The 15980-nt window shown below is 40.7% G+C and overlaps 1 protein-coding gene across 7 annotated transcripts in view; it reads right to left on the reverse strand.

The window, feature by feature from the left end:
- Positions 1–15100, reverse strand: part of LOC105686905 (whirlin) — a 28771-nt gene extending 13671 nt beyond the window's left edge. For 2 of the 7 annotated variants that reach the window (XM_020852792.2, XM_020852790.2), the window contains exons 1-9: positions 14750–15099; positions 7443–7802; positions 7069–7319; positions 5230–5241; positions 3820–3950; positions 1933–2256; positions 1598–1839; positions 533–830; positions 362–421 (exon numbers count right to left, since the gene is read on the reverse strand). In XM_020852792.2, coding sequence (XP_020708451.2) covers positions 362–421; positions 533–830; positions 1598–1839; positions 1933–2256; positions 3820–3950; positions 5230–5241; positions 7069–7319; positions 7443–7762 — 1638 coding nt within the window. In that variant the 5' untranslated portion in view covers positions 7763–7802; positions 14750–15099. Of the gene's footprint in view, positions 1–361; positions 422–532; positions 831–1597; positions 1840–1932; positions 2257–3819; positions 3951–5229; positions 5242–7068; positions 7320–7442; positions 7803–9120; positions 9338–14749 lie in introns of those variants that run through there. The other 5 variants (XM_048653074.1, XM_020852784.2, XM_020852785.2 and 2 more) reach the window with 5 other exon arrangements.
- Positions 15101–15980: the final 880 nt, after the last annotated feature.

Raw genomic sequence — 15980 nt, forward strand, 5'->3', positions numbered from 1 at the left:
TTTCTCCGTCAATTTTTGTGATCTTACGGCGAATGTGGAGCGTCGTAAAAATAATGGCCGGACACCCGGTATATATGTGTTCGTGTGTGTGAATTACAATCAGGTAATTTAAGTGCCAGGAAAACATATTTGGGAAAATTTACACTCGAGAAAGAGATAGTGGAAATCTAAAAGTAGCATGGTCAGGTAGTAATCGTATAAATGTAGATCGATAAACAGTGTATAATTTTAATAAAAATGTAAAACTACAGATCGTCATATTCTTAAAAGTTTATGCATCCTCACGGATCAGTTATAATAAATATTGAGAAAATCTAGAAAGATTAAAGAAACAAAAAAAAATTCTCAAAGGATCACTTACCGGAAGATCATGAATAGACGGAGTGACTACTAAGTCCGAATGCGTTCTCTCGCCTTTCCTCTGAAACAATTGTATATGAATTTCAAAATTCTGATTTCATAGGAGAAACAAAAATCTCTCTATATAATGCACACGAGTTTCCGTGCGAATCGCAATACATCGCGAACGTACCCTAGTAAGAGTGGCGCTTCCCCTCGGCCTGTAAACGAGGTCGTCAAAAGACGCCCTGTCTTTTCCGTCGACAAGTTCACGCAACTCGGTTAGAAGGGTAAGTTTTTCATGGGTGTTGAGGAGGTCGGCTAAACTGGCGACCAAGTCTTCGATGTTCAGTCTTCGGCTTTTGTAGTCTCCGAGGAGTTGGGAGAGCGCTGCTCTTTCGCTACGTGCGAGAACCACCCTTGCCTTCTCCTCTACCATCGCCGCGGTTGCCGAATGAAGGGCGCGGTTTCTCCATTCCGTATTCCCGGTTCTGTAGAACATCGAGAAAAAAGAAATACCATGAAATCCGGCGACCCTCGAACGATCCAGCGCTGTGACAATTTGTTCGGTAAATGTGTCCGGTACAGTTGAACCAATCGAACCGGCAACCAATCAATCGGGTTGATTATCATCGATAATTTTGTAACGGTCGTTCTGTCAACTGTTTAAATGGGTATCAAACCAGAAAATTTGTTGACCAATGAACCAGGTTAACCATTTGAAATGGTTAAATTTACCATCAAACATTCGGGTTGACTATTTTCAACGATTGAGCCGGCTAATCTGACTGCAAGTAGACATAAAACTAGGTCACCGTTTTAATCAATTCGATCGGCAACTGATTTCCCAAGTTGTTTCAACCCGTCGTAAACCGTCTGACAATGAGCTGACAACTAATCAACTATAAGTAGTCCGTTCAAACCAGTAGAATCGCTGAACCAGTTTGTCTTTCTGTTGGACTTCGCAAATTGAAAAAAGTAGCGAATTGCCCTGAAAATCTTGACTGAATCAAAAATTGACCGAACAAGTAGCTTGAATGATTTCACGAGTCAATTTCGTCGGATAGTTCAGCACTAGTTTTGTGAGGTATCCGTCACAGTGTCTTATTTCCAATCAAAGTTTACACTCCGCTACCAAAAGGCTTCGTTAGAATCGATTTTTTTTTTTTTTATTGTACAATTTCTGAATAACACACCATGGACTCTGGCAAAGGTTAAAAACCTTCGACTCCTCTCGCATTGCCTCCCCGATACTCACGCAGGGCTAGGTGGTCGATGGTTCCCGTGACTAGCCGGACTTTCCAGAAGCAACGGATCGTGTTCCTGGTACCTAGATGAGGGGACTACGATCGGTTGACTGGTTGTGCACGAATGAGGTACTTTTCCAACGTCTCTGATGACCAGACTCATGCGTTTGTTTGTTTTGAGTATTTGAACAGCTTCGTCATGCGTCGCTTCCTCGAAGCTCTGACCGTTGACTTCGATTATCTGGTCTCCGATCTACGTCGCAGAAGAAAAAAAAACGAAAATAACGAAAAAAACTCAATCCAATTAGTTCAGGTAAATAAAATCGGTAATCCGGGTTTTAATTACCAAAAGTCCAGCCCTATCCGCCACGCTGTCTTTGTCCACTCCGGTCACATAAATACCAAGTCCGTATTCCAAACCTCCTCTTATCATGAGACCGAGGGATTGTCCTGGTTCGATGCAAAGTTCGACCTTCCGCGTTCTGTGGGCGGCGTAACGAGCGTCTCGATTTTGTAACGGCGGCGGAGATGCCGGACGACCCTGACGATCCATCCAACTGCAAGATTGCTGCCTTCCCGAAGACGACCATCCGGGATGACCTCCTCGACATCGAGGATCCAGCGCAGGACCCCGTACCGTCATACTGAGTGTCCGGCAGGATTTCAGCATCTGGATTAGAAATTGAGTTCACCGATCACCGAAAAAAAAAAAGGAGAAATTATATTTTCTGTGATGAATAATTTCTGTATCGAAAGAACTCGACTTGACATAACGTTTGTTTTCCATGAGTAATTGTCTCTAATTTATGCAGAGATTGATTCGAGGAATGAGAGTGAAAGAAAAGAAGAGATGAATGAACAAATATGTGTGTGGAACATAAAAACGAAGTATATGTGGAGCGAAGCACGTTGGTTGGGATGAGCCTTGCTTCGACTTGGGTCAAGGATAAGCAGGATATGACGTAACGTGGAACCTCGACAGATCGATATCTATGCCGCGAACAGGCTAGCTGCTCTGAACTTCTCCCTCCCCCCCTCGAATAAGCCCGAGTACTATACCCATACATACACCCCCCAAATTACCTTCGTTCAGTGGTGTAATTTCAGCTATCCATTGCAGTTCAATTTTCAAAGCTCCACGACCCTTTTCCCAATCCGAATTCCAATCCCGATCCCACCCCTCGTTCGGCTGGATAAATTTTTTTTTTTTTTTTCTTCGATTGTTTTTTTTTTTTTTGCAATAGTTGTGATTCACATTCCATTTCAATTAGACAAATTTCGAACGTACGTTTCATAATCGAATGTCGCCCATTCGGAAGAGGAAAAAATAAGAAAACAAAGACGAATGGGAAATTGAAGAATAAAATCCTAATTTGATACCGTAATAAAATGCAGAGCTTTCAGACTCCAACGTATATATGTATAGTTTATATACCTACATAAAAGTTGTTATCAACATATACATATATACCTACGCATTAATGTCGATCGGTTCGCAGACGAGGCGCCGAGACGCCTGGCGCCGCGATTTATAAGGGAGTCTGTACGACCTGCACCCCACGTCGAAAAACCGTTGTCGCGATTCGCGTTCTCGGATGTGCACAACTTTTCGAAGATAACCACTTTTCTCTGGTTGGAGGAAACGCAGCCGATACACGTACTTTTCCACATCGTCGTACCTAATCGGCGATCCCGCGATTTCGCGGGTGGAAGATAGGAGAAAAAGAAAAAGAGAAAAAGAACAAAAAAAGCGAGAAATTCTCATGTTGCACGCGGATGTCGATCAGTTGTACACGAGAGAGCCTTTTCAAGACAAAGGAACTGCCTGGCGACAATGGGCCATCAGAGGTAGAGGTAGCTGATATGGACCACCGGAAGCCTCGAGGAAGGAAGGGCGGAGGGGGGAGGAGGGCTCCTCGAGGTATCGCCGGTTTTCCCTCCTCACCCTTTCCTTTTACTACTCCTTGGCACTCATCTCGCATCGACCCTAACTAATCTCCAGGCTTCATTCACTTTCTCCAGTTTCTTTTTTTTTTCTTTCTTTCTTTCTTTGCATTTCTTTGTGCACCAGATTCAAAACACGTACGAGATCATACGAACCGGTGGAAAAAAGCATGAAAAAAAAGAGAACGGATGAGACTGACGATGAAAAAAAAAAAAAAAAAACGAAGTAAATTTGGTGGAGATCGTGGTCGATTTTATACGGAGTACCACCAGTACGCATATTTCTCACCTTTAGAGCCTCTTCATGTGTCACTGCACGAAATGGCGTACCATTTACCTCTAGTATCGTATCGCCGGGGCGAAGACCCGCTCTTTCAGCTACCGAACCTTCTTCGACTCTTGAGATATAAACACCGACCCCTGAAAAAAATTAATTCAACGACCAAAAATATTTTTAAGAATTAATAAAAAACTGAAGAGATTTTTTTCTCCGTTTCTCTTCTTTTCCATCAACTATTTGCAATTGTGACTCTGACGTATGTATATATAATTTTCATACCCCTCTATGGCGTCCGATTATTTTCTAGCAATTTTCTAAAGTTATTTCTTTTTTTCTTTTATCTTGGATTTTTCTTTTTAAACGCCATGGAAGGGAATGTTTCTAAACTTTCGATGGTGATAAAATTATTTAATGTTATAAAATTATTTAATAAAGGATGCATATTCTTATGTATATTATATACAGAAATATATATACCTAATAACATCATAAAAATGATTCTGTAGAGTGAGAAATTGAGAAAAAAAAAAAATTGAAAAAAATTTGAAGAAAAACAACTAAAACCGTACACGTGTGTGATCAATGCAGCGCGCTGTGATAGTGAGGTGATTTTTTTTTTTTCTCTTTTTCAAAATAATCCATTACAGCATCTAAAGGTCAAAGCGGATAATATAGGATAGTCTATATGTGCATCGAAAAAGTTTCATATTCAACTGCTGGAAAACTAAATTCATAAAGCGGTAAGCGCGAAGCGCGAAGCGGTTTACAATACTAATGAAGTTTCGTTCGTCATGCATCATGATCGTAAGGTGTAAAATATTCAGTTGATGTAATGAAACGATCTACGACATGCGAATACGTGAAGTCACGTCAATATCGGTGTATGACAATCGGAGTGAATTCATCAATTACATATATTACTATAAAATAATTGTTGTCACAAAAATCGAATTGATTATGTGAAAAAAAATAAGCGATGGATCTAGTTCGTTTTTTTTTACTTTCTCAAATGGATTGATAAATGTAGAAACGAAAAAAAAATTGAGGATCAAATTACGTCGTTGGTAACTTTTCTTTTTCTAAATCTACAAGGTGGTAGAAATATACGTGCATATAATTATATGGGTCATGCAACATCTAATATAGGCAAAAAACCATCAATATTGAAGATCGCAGATGACGGATATCGTATCGTGTCAGTTCAGTTCAGATTAGATGAGATCTGAATAGTCCGGGAAGTTTGAAAATTCGAAATAGGCAAAGAAATGGTATATTCGATTACGATAAGTACATTAAAGTATCTTATTATTCGATCTACGAAAAAAAAATTAAATAAATGAACTAAATAAATCTGTATAATCAGATTACGGGGTATACGATCGGTTCGAAGATTGATGGATTTTGGGCTACGCTGGTTACCTGACTGCACTTCTGGTACAGCGAAACAGACAGAAAGATTCTCCAGTGACACACTTTATTTTTTTGATTGTTTTTTTTTTTTTTTTGTTTTGCATTCGATCACCGAATACTTCCCAAAAAAAGAAATCAGCTTTTGCTTCATTCTCTGATGGTCACGTGAGTATTGGAGTACAACGTGTTCGAGATAAAACCGCTGATGAATATTTTTGCACGTTATTTTATCGTGATCTTTTTTCGTTTAACATTTTTTAGGTCATATATCGCACCGCAGGATATTAAAAAAACTGGCAAAGTGTGCGCAACGTGACTAGCTGGGAAATGAATATGTGCATACATATACGATCTACCTATGTATTATACCGTTTGTTATTTTTATTGATATTGCGTATGCGCCCAACTATATCGCAAATTTGCGAGTGAGAATAAAAAGTTGAGAATGAAAATGAAAGACTGAAAATTTAGCTGATACAACGTACACCAGACTGTGTAGGTATGCCAGTAATTTTCTGGGGAAGTATTCAGCTTTTATTATAAATTTTTCTTTTTTTTTTTATTCGTTATCTTTAACTTTTAATTTATAGAAATTTGAAATTGTTTTGAGCCAACTAATTCGCTAGATAAGCAACATAAAAATAGATAAACGATGCTTTTGCTATCTGTATAATTAGATTAGGATGGAAAATTAAAAAATTTTGCTTCTCTTCCTTTCATTTCTCGGGCCAGCTCTCCCAAAAGTGTGCCGAATTGATAGACAGAAGAATAAATACCACCAAAAAATTGACGTGATCGCAAACTGCTTGTTTTATTTTTTGCCTCAAACCTCATGTCACGTGAGAATTTTTTCGATAAATATTTGCGCACTTGTGACAGGTGCCCCGAGAAATTGACGAAGAACAAAATTTGAAATGGTCCACCCTATACTGTACGTAGACTAGAGAGCAAAATTGAAGCTCTTTTAATTTCAATTTGTTTCTCGAAAGGTATACAAAATCAAAACCTGCGTAACTCCGTGATAAAAATTTCAGCCTTCTACCTTTCAGCGAGAGACTAGTTCGATTATTCGATGGAAAAAAAGCTCAATCGAAAAGCTCAAAAATACCAATCGAGCAGCTGTGGTTGCGTTTTTGCTGAACTTCCTGCGATAATAGAGTTATAGGTCCTGTCAAAGGTTCACCATCGATTTTGGTTACCAATTCAATGACTAACAGTGAAAATAGAAAACTCACCCAGTGATTGGGTTTTCAAAGGAAGAAACAATTTTTTAATCCTTGATGTGGTTCAAAAGCGGTAAAAAAGAGTAATGTATTTTCTATTTGGATCAAATTCTGACCGATCATCGACGAATCTCTGAGATCTCCCCTGACACAGTTGAAATTGTCATCCTCCCAAAGCTCTTCGACAAGCTTGCGTACTACCAAAGTTATTTACCACAGAGTTACGTATGGTTCTGAATTATTGCGAAAGTTGAGCGAAACTCGACATCATACGGAAAAGATTCTTCGATTTTGCTGTCTATCGAAAAATATAATAACTTCAATATATGTATAGAGTTATCGAGCACGTGGTCGAGATGTGATTTTCAGCAGAATATAATATAACAATGCATAATGTACGATTTGTAATGTAATAATGGACACACGCCAGTATACATATAAGAAAAAAGTAGTAAAGAATAGAAAAAACGAAAAAAAAAAAAAAAAAAAAAATTCCATAGAAAATAAAAAGTTGATACAAAGTTGAATCAATTTTCCCGGCTCATCGTTATTCGAATGGTATACATAACTAATTTATTCTATGAGATAATCGATATAATTAAGATGAATAGTTAAGAGAGCTTACCAGCGTCTTTACCTCCCTTCACGCAGATCCCAAAGCCATGATGAGAGTCAGGTGGATCTCTAGCCATCGTTATGGTCCTGACCGTCAATTCTTGAAGGCTTGGGGGCTGCGGAGGAGGGGAGGTTTGCGAATTTTGTTGCCCGGTTGAATTCTGCGACGTGGAATTTCTGAGAGCCGCGACGCTGGCAGGACTCGATGCGGGCGTCCTTCTGTCCGTTTGCCTCCTCTCGTTGACACCGTTTCCGAAAAGTCTGTCGTACCATCGGGCGCGGTCGACGTCGTACCAGAATAAAAACAAAACAAAATAAATACAATCAACATGCGAAAAGACAAACGACCTTTGCACGAACTCTTCGCGAATTTGCACAACCCACCTCAGAACTTGTTCGGGCGAAATAGCGCCACTTCCAGCTGTAGTTCCATGACCTCGTTTTCTGTACGGCGTTGTATGTGTCGAATGATGATGAGGAGCACTCGGAGGTCGTTCTACGATCGTGTAACTCGTACCCGGAGGGCTGTAATACCCTCTGTTTTGACTTCCGGCGTGATGCCTCGTAGACTCGAGGTCTTCCGCTTCGTAACATCCGGTTCTGAGAAAGTGTGAACCGCTTCTCAGAAAATGAGATCCACTCCCGCCGCCTCCCCATTGCAACTCCTGGAGTTCCGAACCGTATTCTTCCGTGCTACTGGCCATGCTGAACTAGCTGATGAACTTTTCACGGACTCCGTCACGCCTGACGAAGAAACGAAATTGACGAAACGGAGACGGAGCAAAAATGAATGAAAATTAAAAATTAATGAATCAGTGATCGTCGGAATGAACTTCTGAACGATTGCGTTGTTGGCACGCCCTCACCACATTATGGCTTCATTCGAGAAGGTTTCTCCGGTCACTGATCCGGTATAATGCATTCAGTACTCGCTGCTGCATAGAGTGAAACAAAAGTAAAAAAGAGAAAAAAGAAAAGAAAAAAAAAAACTGAGCAAAAGACGAAAAAAGGGAACCAAAGAATTAATAGAGCGATGTTTTTCCTACACTTCATGCGCGGGGTTGGTGTGATATCCAACTGATCAATCGGTCAGATACGCCGAAGCGTTTTAAGCGGATTAAATTCCAGTAAGGTCACCTCATCGCGGGAGTGTTCGTTCGTTCGTTTTTTTTTTTCTTCCTTTCTTTTCTTTCCTTTTTTTTCTTCTATTTATTAACGAGGGGTCATAACTGATGGGCGAATTTTGGAATCTTCTCGTTTCTAGGCTATAATATATTCCGATTAGTTCGTCTCACGTATAACCCAACCTTTACCCAATTCTTCTTGAGGGTGAAAGGGCGAAGGCTGTTTCAAGTGCATCGATATCATCAGAAGAGGGTACAGAAACAAGCCAGAAGCTGAAGAGTTCAAAGAATCTATCTCCCAGCGCCGATCTATACGATAACGATCAAACCGTTTGTCTTTTATTTATCGCAAGACAAAGGGAGAGAGATAACGGTATTAAAAAGAAATCTGAAAAAAGGAAAGGGCTTTTGGATCCATTATTTCGTAGCTTCGGGCTTTTGGAAGCAATACGTTATATCTGTGCAAAAAAAAAAAAAAAAAAGAAAATAATGCTTACAATAGAAAGAAAATGAATTTTTCTTTCATTTTTTTTTTCTTTTTTGGCTCCGAGGAAAATCCAGAAAATTTGACGGTGTCGGAAATCCTCTAGGACAGTTGAGTGGAAATATATCGCTGGCATAAAAAATGGGTACAATATAGCGAAATATTTCGAATGCGAGGAGGAGGGGATGGTGGCGATCGAGTGTATAGATCGCTTCGCTAATTCCTTGGCAGAATTTTTCGCGACTCTTCAGACGGTTTTGTTCGGAGGTGGTTGAAAAATTTCTTGAGGATAGTACGACGTATAGTGTACAGTGTAGTGTGCAGTACGGATTTTATGAATTATCGATCATCGGTTCGAGGCGTAATAATTGCGCAATATGTGCTCTGAAGTGGTCTGAAGATAATGAGGAAAAAAATGTACTCTTATGACATCGGGTGTGATTCGAGCACTCACTGAATCTTCGTTCTCTGGTGAGTCGCCAAAAAATATCCACGAATCTATTCCTTCCTCGGCACGCTATACTTGTAATACCTGTTCACACACACACACACACACAAACACACAAGTGTGCAGTTCACCCCGAATTCCTCAAATTCTCGCATAAAACTATACGGACACGAAGCATTCTTTCACATTTCACATCGTACCATTCGAAGGTAAAAAAAAAAAAAAAAAATAGAACAATAAAAAGGAAAACAAACAAAAAAAAAAAAAAAGAATAGAAAAAAAAAGTAAATATCTTTGTAGTTTGATCCGCGGCTGACCCAACCTTGACACTGGAAAGCAGGCTGATTGTTTGCCGTTGGCTGTGAGAATACAGCGGCGTACGCGAACGCTGGAAAGGGAAGCTAAGCGAACGAGGGTTGGTTAGTAGTAGTAGCAGTAGTAGTAGTCGGTAGGGGTAGGGGTGGACGGGGGTTGAAGACGAGAGCACAATATAGCGAGTTCGTAGGTATATATAAGGGTATGAGACCTCGAGGTTAGAGGTAGCCGCTTATATTTCGAGGTATGGGAAGATCAATACTGCAGCCCCCGAAGCCGGCTTCATTCACGAGAGACACCCCCAGGATGTCCTTATCCTCCGACTCATCCCGTATAATATATTCCGAGGCGTCCCGGCGTCACGGAGTTACGACGGCGACAACCTGACGCGGCAGCAAAACCCGAATCAGCACCGACCCCTATGTCTAATTCTCATTACGATCAACCTCCCCCCCTCCCCCCCCCCCCCCCCCCGAATTACGGTGAACACGGGGATGCGTCCCCGTAGATAACGCGAGTATTCAAACATTCCATTTCTTTTTGACCACGTCAGTTTTTAGCGAACCCGACGCCTGTTTTGTCGAGAGAGGAAGAAAAAAAATCCGAGACTTCGAAATAGACGGTGTAAGTACTATTTACGTGTTGGAAAGTTCAAAGAAATCTACCCCTGCACATGATCAATACGAGCTTAATTTAAACCGCTTAATCGTGAAAAGCGGTTTATATAATACCACGTGGATTATTCAAATCGGCGATCGTTTTACCAATTTATACGTACAGTGCAGTATATACAAGCACATGTCAAACAAAGAGCTGTGTGTCGTATCGAGATCGGTCAAGGCAATGATTCGGCTAATTTTCTCGTTTTTTTTTTTTTTTTTTTTTTTCTTTTTTCCATTTCTACGCCAGTTCTAAAAAGCGCCCAGCCACTGTTGGATTATTTAAACGCCGTCAACGGAGAGATCGATAGGAGAACTGGTTTCTATTTTTACGTTCGCGGAAACATCAGACGGAATGGGAAAACGCAACGCGGAATTTTCAAAACGGTTCGGTAAAGTAGCGAAAAATAATTGCTATTTATATAAAATTCGAAATCAAGCGTTCGCAAGAGCATCGCGGCAACGGTACAACGTGTGGAAACATTGACGTTTATCGTGATTCGTCGTACGTATCGAACAAGGGTCCTTTGACACGCGACGTGCACCATTGAAACCAGAAACTATAACGGAATCCGCGTTGTTGTTTCCGTACGAAAGATTGACGGTTGAAAAAATCCATCTCTATGTACATATGTATACCTATAATCATAATCACCATAATGATATACCATGAGGTAAACGAAATATAGGAAAATCTGAACATCTGCGGAGTATCAATGCCGTGTAGTCGCGGTGGGGGATATTTAAAAGCAAACTAGTTGATATATCAGAGAGCACGCAAAAGTTCATCACGCGATATTATTTTTCTACGTGAATTATTTTCGAACGATTTGAAACGTACGGGCGCGCTTGCGGCGGCACTCGCGGCAGTGCGAAAGTTTCGCTATTATATCTCCACGGTTCGCGATAGCGTCCTTTTCATTCGATTTATAGGAATTCGGAGTATCAAGTTTTCACTTATTCCAGCGGGCGATACGTCTGGTATAAAGTTTCGAGGACGTTGAGAAGAATAAGGTAGGAAGTACGCGAGTATCACCGCGAAATGAGGCGCTCCAAGACTGCGGGCGACTGCAGTAGCAATAATTCACGGAATAGGTGGGGAAACTAAAGAGCACGGGTTGCAGGTTACCTCGAGAAACTCAGGTGCGCTTCGTGCGCGGAGTGCTTTCAAAATTAATTGGACATACCTTATATTACACTCTATTTTGAATGGGAATTGTTCGCGCGGGAAGCTTTAAAAAGTCGACGTACGGTTGGAGAGAAAAAAAAAAAACAAAAACACCAAACCAAAAACTTTGCTCGACATTCAATTTTCTGAAAGTTTTTTCTGACCGTCTTGAGCAGAACTATTTTCACCAGATATTATTTGCATCGGTTGTTACGGTTGATCAATCGTTTGTCGATAAGATTCAGTTCTATGTGGATGATACCGCAAGCTCGGCGGTATTTTATCCGAAGAAAGTAGTCGTAAAAAATGAAGAAAAAAATAATTGTGCGGATGGCGGGTAATCACGCGATGTAAATCGCTGCTACCCGTATAAACTGTTCGCCTTCGGTTTCCTTCCTCCGCACATCATACCGACCGTCATCGCCGATCTGTTGTACGGTATAAGTACCATAATGTAGATAGAAATCTTTGAATAAATAAATAAATGAATAACGAAACGGTGTGACGATTGAATTTTAACTCGAACCGTTAACCCGTGTTACGGATACTCCTCCCCCCACCTTGTTTGTTTCTTTTCATCTTCTCTATTTCTGTTCCCTCTTCGTCGTTCGTTTTTCTAATTCCCATGTTCCGTTTTAAAAATTGAAAAAAAACCGACGCGTCCCGACGTCTGGCGACCCGAGTGCGCGCCTATACATATATTCATCTCCTCAGCTTAATTAGAGGGCTCTTGATGTCAAGGAAAATAGGGGAAAAAATGAATTAAAAGGAAAAAAGAATATCATTATCATGATAACAATAAAAGTGTGCAGGATCTACTCCCGAGAATCGGGACTATGAACTCTTGTTTAAAATATTATCATTTCATGGCAAATTCTCTACGCGTTTTCGCAATAAAATAAACCGTACTCTCGACGTTGTTCGCGGATGATTTTTATTTTGTTTCGGTTACTTTTTGTTATTTTATCTTTTGTTCCATTTCTCCTCGTATTTCGTATTTTTATATTCCCATTTTTTTTCTCTCATTCTTCATTGTAACCTTTGTTTCTCTTCTTCGTGTATATAACCAACAAGGGGTAGTTTTTCCCTTTATATATCGTGACCTGCGTGCGGCGATCGATAAAACCAAAAATAAATAAAGGTAAAAAAAGGGAAAAAGAAAAGAGCATCAAAATCAAGATTTCCCACAAACTCTCGTGTTCGTATTTCAACAACAATCGTGTAACAACGGGTTGAAGTTTTCCAAATTCCAAATTATAAATCTGTACAGATATTCGCCCGGCCGTACAGCGCGTTTCAATGGCATTTTTTTACCTCGTCCTAGCCGCAGGAAATTTCTGTTGTACGGATAACGGGTGAGTAACAATCGCACGAGCTAGACGGTGTGCGGTTACCTATACTGAAACGGGGATTGAAAAAGGCTGGTTGTTCAAAACGGAAGAAATGCGGGTTAGACGAACACACAATGCGGATGTCCCGGGCGGGATATACGTCGCCGCGTCGCGTCGTGCAACGGAGCACCCCGTGCTCTGAGGCTGACAGCCTTTTTGTCCGGGGAAATGGGATACTTGATTGGCTCGCCGGCTTTGGACCAGCAAATCTACGCCCGCGAACCACCCCCCCGCCACCCCCCGCCCCTCGCTCTGTACGGACTTTGATACTTTTATATATCAACCCCCAGCACAGCGGCGGCAGGAGCAACGATTCGAAGTCGACCTACCGTGATTAAAACACTTCAACGATCGCTAAAGCGACTGCAAGCCATGCGTAAATAAAATTCCCACATTTTGCATTTAAATAAAAAATATATATATACGCCTGTACATGCCTAGGACTTTTTTATCTGTATGTGTCTTTTTTGTTTTTTTGTTTTTTGTCAATTCGCCAACTTTACTCTTCACCCTAGTTATCATATATAACGTGTTCGTCAATTTCACCGCATTTTTTCATGAAAAATGCATCGTGAATTGTTGTACTGCGCAAACACAAGTGTAACTAATTTATGAATATTATGGTTTATTTGTTGGATAAGCGGCGAGAGAGCAGTGGCGACTGAATCGATAAGATACAAAGGCTTATGGGGGTTTTCCCTTGAGCCGTGAACGTCGTGTCTTCTAATATAGAGCAGAAGTAGCTGCGGGGTTGTATTCGGTATAAACACGTAAAGGAAGGCAAAGCGCGATCTATAAATAAAACCCGGTGGCGCAGAAACGACGACCCTGTATAAATACCGGCATCAGGAGCCATCCCGGAATTCCCGAATTTCCCAGTTTCTGAAAATCTTCCTCTTTCCCCTCATTCCTCTTCTGCTCAACGCTCGCCGCCTCTCACCCTCCGCGATCCTTCTTTCCACCCTCGAGTTATATATAATTCGTCCCCCGAGCGTTTGCTTCTTTAATTTTTTCATTCATATATTCATCCCTTAAAGCAACATACACGCTCGAAACAAAAACAAATATGTGTTTATCCGGTATTCGTTTATCTTTTAGTTTTAGTTATTTAGTTTGCTTTCTCTTGACTCCCCTCCCTCGTCTTTCGTCATATTTGCATGTGCATGTAGCCATGTTGATTAAATACACCTACTAATAACAGTTTTTCACGTACAATGCGATGGAAAAGAAAGAAAAGGAATAACCGAGAATTTACTTACTCGTTAGCCTAATAACGAGTAAATTCACACACGTAAGGGTGGTGTACACGATCGATGAGTCGCGTGAGTGCGTTTTCCGCGAGCCACATGTTGTTGCGGTTCTGTGTCACGAAGTCGTACGGTACGATATAGCGTTATAGTAGAACGTTTTTTTTTTTTTTGTTCATTTCATTTCATATTTATTATTTACCCATTTGCCTTTCTCATCCTGTTCTTCGAGTTTCATTTCAAATTTGCATTTCACCTTGATTTAATTACTATTTACATCATGGTATTTCTTCCTAGTCCTCATTTTATTTTTTTTAACCGCCGTTTTTCGATCGCAATAACCCTGATGCGTTTTTTCTATACCGTCTCGCTTCTTTTTATTCACTTTCGAAGTGAATTTTTTCAAGCTCATTTCGATAACGAAAATTCACCCCTAACACGTTTTTCATGTTACGAAGGAGTTGTCGAAGGGGTGCTTCGTTACCCCCGAGGTGGAATTGAAATAGCTGAATTGTAGAAATAAAGAAGAAAACAAGTATCGTCATTGTGAATGTGGATATCCGGCATCCCTGCATCGTATGTTCTGCTATTTTTTAAACCAGGTACTTTTGAAAAAATCGCAGTTCTCTTTCTACTTGAAGCGTTACACGGTTTTTCGATTTTTCTCAAGTCGTTCTTTCAAATTTTCGATTTATGTACGACTGAGAGGGGTTGACCATTGAGGGTTGAATAACGAATATTTTCGATTTCAAGGTCACACAGAAGCTGAGAACCGACGAGAATCATGGTTTCTGTTTACTGTGCCAAATGAATCCCGAGCACTTTTTGCGACGAAAAAATATCATCTACACTTACTTTTATCATGGTAATTGTTATCCAGTATCCCGTATCAAGGGGTTGTATAATCCGGCGCTTCAATTAAAGCATGGTTTTAAAACTCTACTTGATGATTTCTCTCTCTCTCTCTTTTTTTTTTTTGTTGTTTTTATTCGTCTTGTATATCGCCGATTAAAATATTAACGTATTAATTGACAATATGGAATATTGTTTTGATACATCGTTAATGTTAAAACACGATGACCTTAGAAAGACCCGAATGATAAAAGTAATCGCGCATTTTCACCAGCCAGCCTAGGCTCTACAACTGGCACTGCCAGGGTAGTTTTAACTTAAGGGCTGCTGCTGCGGCTACTGCTGCTGTTGATAGTGGTGGAGGTGGTGGTGGTGGTGGAGGTACCTATCCAACCCCAGGATGAATAAGGGCGGAATAACCAACGCCGCAGACGGATGCCCGGGAAACTATTCACATCGCGCATGCAGGGAATGGCGCAAACTCCAACGATAAAATATATGTACACATTTTGTTTCTTCTTAGCGCTGTAGACGATCATTCGAACCACCCTTACGAAATTACCACCTAGCGCCATCTTTGTTCAACCCTCCCTCTTCCTCCTCCTCACCTCTCTGAAATCGCAGAAAAAACCCACGCACCGATACACGCGCGATGGGCATACGTACATTCGATCGGAATAAAAGTGGACATTTTCATCCATGTACACCCGGCGATGTTCTCCACCCCGAAGAAGTTGCAAAAACCGTGTGAAATTTTTTTAAAACACATCCGAAACTTGGTCCAGTCTTCGGACTTTGAGGTACCATTAAAAAATTTCGGTATTTTCAAGTGGATTCCGAGATATTTCGCGTTAAAGTTCGATCGAAGTTACATCGGACTCTCTAAACGCGACTGGAATTCAAGTGAGGTGTTAAAATTATTTAATACCACAAACGGTGGCCGAGCGATTTTAATCTATTTAGAAAATCTTAAACAGCCAAACAGCAATAAAACTTAAACTAACCCCACGTAGAGTGGGTATAATTTTAGTTGCAACTGCAGGTGAATTGTTATAGGGTTGTGCAGGTGGGCGGCAACCATCTTTCTCTCTCTCTCTCTCTCTCTCTCTTCCTCTCTAACGCGATATAATAACGAGGTTCACGTTCCTGCGGTATCAACAGGTTTGCGTGCCGGAACCTTTAACCAGCGCGCATATAACGGAAGTCCACTCATCAACCGTGTAAAGACTCTAAG

This window comes from Athalia rosae, chromosome 3 (genome assembly GCF_917208135.1).
Source record: "Athalia rosae chromosome 3, iyAthRosa1.1, whole genome shotgun sequence".
NCBI lineage: Eukaryota > Metazoa > Arthropoda > Insecta > Hymenoptera > Athaliidae > Athalia > Athalia rosae.